The sequence below is a fragment of the Macaca fascicularis genome, chromosome 1 (genome assembly GCF_037993035.2).
Source record: "Macaca fascicularis isolate 582-1 chromosome 1, T2T-MFA8v1.1".
Lineage (NCBI taxonomy): Eukaryota > Metazoa > Chordata > Mammalia > Primates > Cercopithecidae > Macaca > Macaca fascicularis.
In genome coordinates this window covers 41,465,355-41,475,957 of record NC_088375.1, presented here as the reverse complement: position 1 = coordinate 41,475,957, position 10,603 = coordinate 41,465,355, and the positions used below count along the sequence as shown (strand labels likewise).

Genomic DNA, 10,603 nt, shown 5'->3' with positions numbered 1-10,603 from the left:
AGGCTGAGGTTGGAGAATCGTTTGAGCCCAGGAAGCGGAGGCTGCAGTGAGCTGAGATTGCACTACTGCAGCCTGGGCAACAGAGTGAGACCCTGTCTCAAAAAATAAAATTAAATTAAAAAATAAGATCAACGCTAATTCTAGACAAAATTAAATTGTTATTTCTAGTATTTTCTCCTTTCAGCATCTTTCTTCAACTCTTCCTCATTTCTGTGCAGCCTCAAGTCCTCACTGCCATCTCTCCCAAACACTTTCTGATGACTGCCAGTGGTGAACAAACCCCTGCACCCTAGGAAGAAGGCATTACCCCTCTGTGGCAGAGGCAGTCGTGTGCATCAACTCCTCCAGGTTTCTCCTGCATTTCCCACCTCCCCTGCATTCACATCGGGGCCGGGGACTGGTCGATGGGCTGTGAACAGAAGTGACAGGTGTCGCTTTGGTCTAAGGCAGTTGGGAACAGTTGTGAGTTCTCTTTACTCTCTTTATCATCACTGTGACTAGAAGGGAAACACCGGGATGGCAAAGTTGCAAGATGGAAGCTGCCTGGATCCATGAGCTGCTGTTAGAGAAAAGCTACTAAGGAATTTCCTGACTTGCATTACACCTCAGTCTTAAGCTGTTGAGATTTCTTGGTTTGGTACTTCGGTCCAGCCTAGCCTAGCCTAACACATCCCTTCTGAAGGCATTTAATTTTAAGAGAGAGTCTAGGGGGAAAAGCAATGAAAAATGCAATGGAAATAACTTCTCCTAGTGGAAATGTAGGCATCTGCGGAAAAAGAGGTTTGAGTCAGGAACCTTCTTAGTCCCACTGAAATCAGGACACATAAGGCAATATTGTATGCCTCCTGATGATCCTGTGCTGCAAGGAGAATTTACAAATGCTCCAAAGAAGACAAGTTTAAGACAGTATTCCTTCAGGCAAAATGTACCCAGGCCCAGTTTCTAGAAAAAGGCAAAACAAGGGAAACAGGCTTTTAGAATGATCTTGAAAAAACAAGGACCAAAGACCAAAATTTCCCTTTTTTCCCCACCCCATATTATCAATTTCCTATTATTAAAATATCTACTTGGCTTCCTCTAAAAATTCCACAAGGGCACAGAACATTGGATAATTTGGATCCATTTAGGAATCCACTGGAAAATAATTCTGGAAACTTTTTAACAGTATGATAAATGACAATACTGTGCATCTGCAGTGAATGTGGCCTCAGACCTAATGACTTTGGGGAAACTGCATGGATCAGTTTCAAACGATTTCAAGTGTAATTCTTTTAGGAATGCCTTTCCTCCCTCCATAGAGGTCCCCCTGGGTTCCAGGGCACCATAGGTGGTTTCAAGAACTATGCAGGTGCTATCCATCACAAAAAGCGGGGAAAGGCTCTCAGAAAAGCGACAAAATGCTAACTTGGACCCTCACTCTAAGTTGGATTTTATTAAGTGTCCCCATGCTGGGTGCAGTGTAATCCCAGCACTTGGGGAGACCGAGATGGGTGGATCATCTGAAGTCAGGGGCTCAAGACCAGCATGACCAACATGGTGAAACCCCACCTCTACTAAAAATACAAAAACTAGCTGGGTGTGGTGGTGTGCACCTGTAATACCAGCCACTCAGGAGACTGAGGCAGGAGAATTGCTTGAACTTGGGCAGCAGAGATTGCAGGGAGCCGAGATCGCTCCACTGCACCGCAGCCTGGGCGACAGAGCCTGGGCGACAGCAATCCAGCAAAGGCATCATCTCTGACTGCAGTTTCTTAAGGAAGTCATTCTTCCCCCCAAAGGCTCGTGACACTTGCCAGTGGGAAGGATCCCACCTGACTCGGCCACTGGCTTTCCCTGTGCTCCTCCAACCGATCCAGTGGGCTTCCCAAAAGCTTATTGACACACCTGGAACCCAAAACCCACCTGGTTAATAATCCAGATACAATCCCTTTGGGTCTGGCAGCACATGCCAGCCAAGTCCCAAACTAGTTTATTAGTTTAACCAAAAGGTAAACAGATGATGGAGATGCAGAAAGACAAGCATGCGAGCAGCTAAAAGCATTACCCGGCTGTCCACCAGGAAACAAATTTAAGACAATTTAAAGTGGCATTAAATAAATGAGGCTAAGTTTTAGCTACTTGGGATTTCCATTGTCTTTAAAAAAGGTAAATATATATATATATATATATATTTTACATTGCAGTATATAAATCTAGACTCTACATATACAGTATAAATACACAGGGTGAGCACAGGGGCACAACACTTATGTCTTGGTGGCCACACCCTCACCCAGGCCAATGGTTTTCGATTTTCTTTTCGACCTTCACACCAAGAATATCAGGCTGGGGTTACATGTACTTCAACCTGCATGAGGGCTGCCACCCTGGCCATCTCTCCGACAAGCACAGAAGCACAAATTGATCAGGCATTGAAAACAGAAGAAAGTGCTTTTTGACTAGCTGAAACCCAGTCTTTACAATGTGTAGTCCAATCTCCTGGAAAGACCAAAGGAAATCGGAGGACTTCCTGGCCTGTTCTTCGGTCCACTGCCACAAATCTCTAAACTTTCCCTGGTGTTTCTTGCAGAATTCACATGGCTGTTTACGTAACACAAATCCCGCACAACTGTTAGGAGCTGTATTACTGGATTAGGAAAAAAATAGCTCCATGTTACAATCTGCACTTCATATTCTGGGTTTGTTCTCTTTATTTTTGGAATAAAAACTGGTATTTTGAGAATCATTTCTTAAAAAGGACAACATTCTGAAAGTGCTTCTTACACATGTCAATATTCCACATATGGCTTTTAGTTCAAACCCCAGCATAGCTCAGACTTGGAAGGAAGAGTGTGATGGTGTTATGAGAGACAAAAATGTCACTTAACAGTGATACTGTGATAGCAAGCATGGGAACCTGAAAACCAAAGTTATTGATTCCATCTGGAAGAATGTACCTCTTAGATGAATGAGTCAGATAATCAATGCAGCCCCATCTCTTTCCCCATGACTAGGCACAGTAATGCTATAAAAGTTAATAAGTAAAATAGGATGCTGCTATCAGCAGGAAACATCTTCTGCGGGGCTACTAACAGGGCAATCACTGTTCAGAAATCTTTCACAAGCTCAAACTAACCAAATGTAGTAAATTGCAGTAGAAATTTCCACACCTGAGGAACAAATTGCACATAATAAAGAGGTACTAGGATCCAGATGGCAAAAGACTCCAGACACATAGTTTTACATGCAAAAGGCAATCAGAGAAGGCAATGAAGTAGTGACATTCCAAGACAGATAAGAGTCCAAATGAGTCACCATTCTTTTCGCGCTTTCTTTCCTGGCTTCACTACCAAAGAACATGGTTATTTGTGCGATGATTATGATATGTTCTTTAGGGGAAAACAGAAATACACGGGGTTGCCAGAAACTGAAATTAGCTTGTTTCAGGAGCTTGACACCTCCAGAGGTGTCGTGATGGCTAGACCAGTGGGGCAATGGTCCTCCGAAGCTCCTCCTGGCCTCCCTGGGGTAGCAGAAAGCGGCAGATGCAGGCAGAGGTTGAAGGCCACCAGCTCATCCAAACCCTTTTCAAAGTGGCCTTTCATGCAGCCTGTGGCAGTTCCAGCCTCTGCAGTTGTTTTTATCTGATGGCACTTGATTGAGAAAGTCATCTTCTCCCTTTATAAAAATAAAGTTTGGGCTTCTTGTAATACTGGCACAAAGGACACTCTCTATTCCCAGGACTGATTCCATTCACTCGGAAGATACGAGACTAAGTTCTCAGTTTCTTCTATTTCCCTGTAAAAAGTGACCTCAGCTTCCCAGGCCATTGTGCAAATTTGTTTTTCCATAGTCCGTACTATCCCCTAAAGTTCCTCTTATATATTTTCATATATATACACATGCATACCAAATATGTGTGCATATATATATTTTTTAAATGTGGGTAATTCTGCATTTTAGTCTCAAATAAGTCAAAGAGAATCAGTGAATCATTCATCCTTTTCATGTCAAATTCATTTCCAATTTCCCCACAATGCCTATCATAGTGCTCTGCACGCCACAGGAACTCAATAAATATCTGCTGACTTCACCAATGATCCTGGAACACTGGATGGTAATTGCAATCACCACAGCCTGTTCTCAGCCCCGGCCTGTCTGCCTTTGGCAAACAAGGGGCCATTGGTCCCTCCCTTCAGAGGGTGATTTTGCTGTGTCTGTTACTCCAGCAGCCCCGTTTAGCTGTCCTGGGCAATGTCAAGCTGGTCCGGCTACGCAGTTTCACTTGTTCTTCCATGCAGTTCTTTTTGCGCAAAATGAAGTCAAAGTTCACTTGGCTGTTCATGGCATAAAAGACATTGGCTGAGTCTGGAATCACAAGTTCTGAAAAAGATAAGGAAAGATAAGGTGGTCAGCTTGTGGAGCTCCGCTCAGCACTGACAATGGCAGCTGTAAACCTCGCCCAGACACAAGAATGGGACTATGGCCCTTCGTGTCTGGAACGTGACCTGAACCAGACAGTGACCACCACCGCCCCGAAAACTGACCCCAGCTTCTCAATCCCAATTCTAAAAATTAGTACAAATGAGATTTTAGAAATTCACTCCATGAACTACATGTTCCAAGAGAAAATGTTAAAGCTAGAAAAAAAGTACAGTAGGAAACAGAGACCAAGAAAAGTTAAAGAAAATTCCCAAGATGGCAGCTACTGAATGGCAGAACTGGGATTTGAACTCAGGTTTCCTTTCTCCTGCAGTCCATTTCCCACCCCAGTATGCAGATTTTCTCAAAGACTAAGAGAATCCAATGACATGGAAAAAACAGAAAATCTACAGCACTCCAGAATTCTACTTGAAATATTAAAATTTTTTTGAAGTAATCCCATCAAACAAGTATTTTATTCCCCATGTAGGAAAGTGTGTATCTTTTTTTCTTTTTTTAATTTTACTTTAAGTTTCGGCATACATGTGCTGAACATGCATATCTTTGTTTTACTGTATTTTACTTTAAGTTCTGGGATACATGTGCAGAACGTGCAGGTTTGTTACATAGGTATACATGTGCTGCACCTATCAACCTGTCATCTAGGTTTTAAGCCCTGCATGCATTAGGCATTTGTCCTAACGCTCTCCCTCCCCTTTTCCCCCACCCCCTGACAGGCCCCAGTGTGTGATGTTCCCCTTCCTATGTATCTTTTAATATTTAAACTATTTTCAACTTCAATGATTCCCAACTAGACATCTGTAATTTTCGAACAAGGATTGTTCCAAGTGTAATATGAAATCATCAAAGCAAAGTTATTTTGACTCAGTTTTATGTTATTTTATTTTATTTGTTTATTTAAGTTATTTATTATTATTATTATTTTATTTTTTGAGATGGAGTTTCACTCTTGCTGCCCAGGCTGCAGTGCAGTGGCACAATGTCAGCTCACTGCAACCTCTGCCTCCCGGGTTCAAGCGATTCTCCTGTCTCAGCCTGCTGAGTAGCTGGGATTACAGGCGACCGCAACCACGCCTGGCTACTTTTTTTTTTCTTTGTAATGTTTTTTGTATTTTTAGTAGAGACGAGTTTCACCATGTTGGCCAGGCTGGTCTCGAACTCCTGACCTCACATGATCTACCTGCCTTGGTCTCTCAAAGTGCTCGGATTACAGGTGTGAGCCACCATGCCCGGCCTCACTTTTATTTTTATTTTTTATTTTATTTTTACTGTACTTTAAGGTCTGGGGTACACGCGCAGAACGTGCAGGTTTGTTACATAGGTATACACGTGCCATGGTGGTTTGCTGCACCCATCAATCCATCATCTACATTAGTTATTTCTCCTAATGCTATCCCTACTCTAGTCCTCCACCCTGCGACAGGCCCTGGCATGTGATGTTCCCCTCCCTGTGTCCATGTGTTCTCATTGTTCAACTCCCACTTATGAGTGAGAACATGCAGTGCTTGGTTTTCTGTTCCTGTGTTAGTTTCCCAAGAATGACGGTTTCCAGCTTCATCCATGTACCTGCAAAGGACATGAACTCATCCTTTTTTATGGCTGCATAGTATTCCACGGTGTATATGTGCCACATTTTCTTTATCCAGTCTATCATTGATGGGCATTTGGGTTGGTTCCAGGTTTTGCTATTGTGAATAGTGCTGCAATAAACATACATATGCATGTGTCTTTATAGTAGAATGATTTATAATCCTTTGGGTATATACCCAGTAATGGAATTGCTGGGTCAAATGGCATCTCTGGTTCTAGATCCTTGAGGAATTGCCACAAGAAAGTATACAGTATTTAGCACTCAAGTGTAATGAGCATTTGAAAAAAACAAATGGAATTTAAAAAGGTAAAATGTAGAAGTCTAGCTCTGTGGTAGTGGGGTGAGGGAGGCAATCACAGAGGCATATGGTTGTAAAACTGGACAAAGTGAGTCTTAATTCAACTTCAAACACTGAGATCCAACAGCAAGACTGATATGAGCAGGTTCCAAGTGACTCTTGTACATTCTGTGCACAAAGGCTCAGTGGAGAACAACCCCCTCAGAGTGTCCCATGCTGCTGCCCACATACTCGTGGGTCAGTAATAATAGTCCTCACAGTTATATATCATTTAGCATCTCCCCATGTTCAGGTACATGATTTCTTGTTCTCTTCAGAATCGCCTTGTGACATATGAAGAACCAGCAGGGTATTGTCTCTAATTAAGGACCAAGGCCCAGGGGGTCCAGCAGCTTGCATTTAGGATCACACAGCTGAGGGGCAACACTGGGTCCTGGCTACCCCTCGAGACTCCCGGACCTTTAGACCCACCAGCCTCACCTTAGTGCCGTGTTGTAAAAAAAAAATGGTACAACTTGAGACCATTTTTTAGGCTTAGAATTATAACTATAACTACATTAAAAGGTTATAACTGAGAAAGTGTTGCCCCACAGCCTAAGCCTCAGCTGAATGAATGAGAAAAGTTCCAAGAGGAAACTGAAAAAGAATTTTCCCAGAGGCTGTAGCTTTCAATCTCTAGGAGAAGGCAGTATTGTAATTTCAGCCACTCTCCTCTACCCAGCGATAGAGCCCGGGGTGCTATGTTGATCCTAGAGCCTAGCTTGTGGAATGCTTCTCACTGATAGGGGACGCTGCTTGTTGGTAAGCAGAGGACTACTTAAGGTGGCTGCAATGGACAGTTTGGGGTCTGGTGGCAGAAAGGGTTGGCTTTGGTCAACAATATTTGCTGCTCCTTCTGCACTTGGAGAAGAGACCTATCCTGACAGTCACTGTCTGTGAAGTGACAAAGTACAGAGGAGTTATCTACCAGCCTGTTTTCTTCTCTCAACAAATGCAGTCCCCAAATTCATATTAGCAGACAGATACATGCAAAGGTGATTATTTGCCCAAAAAGTCTTCCATAAAAGATATTTCTTTAAATAACATGTTCCCAGGCATATTGAAGCCTTTCATAGATTACCAATTCTTTGCCTCAATAAATGTGAGTTAAATAACCTTCAAGTTAGAGGTTTGTGTTATTTTTAAATTGATCATGAATAAAGAAAATAACTCTCCTACATGATTAACTGGAACGATGAGAAATTATTATAGGAACTGCTAAATTTCAGATTCACACACAACTTAGAAACACATTCTTGGGTAAAGGAGGTGTGTGGCCACCTGCGATGCCCAACAGACTCCCCTACCCTCTGCCTCCTGGCGCAGGGAGACACTTCTTCCTAGAAAAGTGTTTGAAGAGCTCAGAAAGACTGGGCAGAAGAAATACTAGTCAAAATTGCAAGAAAAACAAGAGCTGGGGAATCAGGGAGGGCTTTGAGATACTTAATTCTACAAGTGAGGTGATGGCACGGTTGTTCACCCTTGCACTATCAAAAACCACCACGAGGTCCCGATAAAACAGTAAGTATCCATTTTCTGCCTTCTAAGTGCGGAGCGCTGTGGACATGTGCTAGCCACCTGCCCTGGGAAGGAACACGCCTGTCTCGGAAGGATGCCCACCTTTGTCCTCCGAGATGACCTGCACCAGCTCGTACTCCTCCGCGGGGTCTGAGTCCAGATTGTGCTTCAGCATGGCTCTCTGGATCACTGCAGGGGTTTTATCTTGGCTCGTCAACTGCAAAGACAATGAACAGGTTTGTAAAGTACTTAGCTTCACATTTCCTGAGGGAGTTCTCCTGACCCTCTCATTCTTGCCATCTTGTGTTGTGATGCCTTTCCAGAAAGAATGGACTTGTGGAATTGGAACTGGACCAAGAGCCAGGATCCCTGGTTTCTAGTCCTGGTTCTACCCTTAGTAGCCACAGACGATGGGCGAGTCACCTAATCTTTCAGTCGCAGCATCATCCGCTATTGAAATGGAGAGAACACTTTCCTTGCCAATCTCCTCCACAGTGGTTGAAGTTCCCGTGAAAGAATATATATGAGGGAATTGTGAAAAACGTAAAGCATTATTAGTCCTGGCCCAACATTATCCTCTCATGTTGAACTGCTTCTATGGCACTGGTTACAACCCACAGGATAAAAACAGCCACAGTTCTGCCCACTGACCATTTCAAAAAGTACAGGTGAACCTGTGATTCAGCAGTCCCACTCCCAGGCATTTACCAAGCAGAATAAAAACTATGTCCACAAAAGGACTTGTACACAAACATTCATAGCAGATTTATTCACAATAGCTAAAAACTGAATCAATCTGAATCTCCATCAACAGGAAAAGAGAATAAATCGTAGTACATTCATAATAGACTCCTACTGAGCAACTGAAAGGAACTAAGAACTGGCACATGCAACAATGCAGACGAATCTCACAAACATCTTCTTGGGCAAAAGAAAGTAGACACAAAAGATCACACACCAGTGGCGTCTATTCTTTCAAAAAAAGGAAAAACGAATCTGTGGCATTAGAAAATGAACCTCTAGGTTAAGAGGGGGATTGGAAAGGGCACAGGGAATCTGGCAGGCGAGATGGAAATGTTATTTATCAAGATTTGGGGTAGTAGTTTCATAGATATATATAGTTATTAAAACTCAAAGAATCAAACATTTAAGATCTGCATATGTAAATATATGCAAATTATGCTTCAATAAACATGAACTTGTAGGTGTTTTAAAAGCACAAGTTAAAGGTTTCCCTCATTCCCAATTCTGATGTTCTCCCCTTCACCTCTCTGCCTGCCACCCAACTATTTGCAGGGTGTGCAGAGCAACATGAAAAGAAAGCAGACTTATGTACCGTATCTTGGGTGATTTCTTTAAATTTGAAAGAAGTGAATGAAAACTCAGATTATTCTTACTTAAAAAATAAAAAGCTGTTCTTACCAGGGGGCAAGAGAACTATAGAAAGAAAGCCCCCTACGACCATCCTCGACACATACAGAAGCCTCATTTCCTCCAAGAAACTGCCATTGTGTGCCTGAGGATGGCAGTGCCGAGATGCCTGGCTCTGATCTGGGGCAGCAGCTGGTGTTTGTGATTCAATACACAATGTGCATTACAAAGGGGTCCTTGTAAGCAGCAAAGATCTTGTTCATGTGTCTGATACCAAAACATCTGGCATATTCATTTACAAAGGAAAAGTAGGTGCACACAAAATTCTAAATGAGGAACACATGCTTTTTGATAGTATGAAGAAAATGCTCCCAAAGCTGGGTCACACTGAACTAGTAGCAGAAGGCTAAAGGAGAAGATCTCTCCTCAAGGGATGCAGGTCAGGCTAAGGTGGGTAAGTTATATGACCCAGCCAGGCTACCTGCATTCTCCTTACCTTAAACTTCCCCAGGTATGTTCAAATGAGGACAAGATGACCAAGGGCTTTCCCTTGGGTGTTTATTACTTTGTACCATGAAAGCCATGCTGAATGGAACTGATGATTACAATGAGGATTCCCAGCTCAAGCAGCCATCCTTATGCGGATAGACGGAACTAGCACTCGTAAGTATCGAATGTGAGCCACATATTTCATTTTAAGTTTCTAGCAGCCACAATTAAAAAGTTTTTAGGATGGGTGTGGTGGCTCATGCCTGGAATCCCAGCACTCTGAGAGGCCGAGGCGGGTGGATCACGAGGTCAGGAGCTTGAGATCATCCTGGCCAATATGGTGAAACCCCGTCTCTACTAAAAATACAAAAAAGTTAGCAAGGTGTGGTGGCGGGCGCCTGTAACCCCAGCTACTCAGGAGGCTGAGGCAGGAGAATGGCGTGAACCCGGGAGGCGGAGGTTGCAGTGAGCCAAGATTGCACCACTGCACTCCAGCCTGGGCCACAGTGTGAGACTCCGTCTCAAAAAAGAAAAAGGTTTTTAAAAAGTGATATTTAACTTGAACACCCCAAATATTACATCAGCATATATAATTAGTACAAAAATTGTTAACGCAGTATTTTACTTTTTTGTACTAAGTGTTCAAAATCTGGCATAGAGTTTACCCGCACGGCTCATCTCAATTTGGAGTATCCCCATTTCAAACGCTCCATCGCCACCCAGGGCCAGTGACTGCTGTACTGAACGCACGGTACTGAACGACGCTTTGGTGTCACCTTCGTTGACTTTCCTGTGACAGAAATACTGCATTCCCTGTGTAAGGGATTTTGGGAGACTGACTCTGTGATTGACATAATGGAGAGAAAGATCATTTC

At 43.1% G+C, this 10,603-nt stretch overlaps 1 protein-coding gene across 3 annotated transcripts in view; it reads right to left on the bottom strand.

The window, feature by feature from the left end:
- Positions 1–2,672: 2,672 nt before the first annotated feature.
- RGL1 (ral guanine nucleotide dissociation stimulator like 1) overlaps positions 2,673–10,603 on the bottom strand; it is a 290,242-nt gene continuing 282,311 nt past the window's right edge. For all 3 annotated transcript variants that reach the window (XM_005540214.5, XM_005540216.5, XM_005540217.5), the window contains 2 exons: positions 7,971–8,085; positions 2,673–4,362 (listed from right to left, as the gene is read on the bottom strand). In XM_005540214.5, coding sequence (XP_005540271.1) covers positions 4,175–4,362; positions 7,971–8,085 — 303 coding nt within the window. In that variant the 3' untranslated portion in view covers positions 2,673–4,174. The remainder of the gene's footprint in view (positions 4,363–7,970; positions 8,086–10,603) is intronic.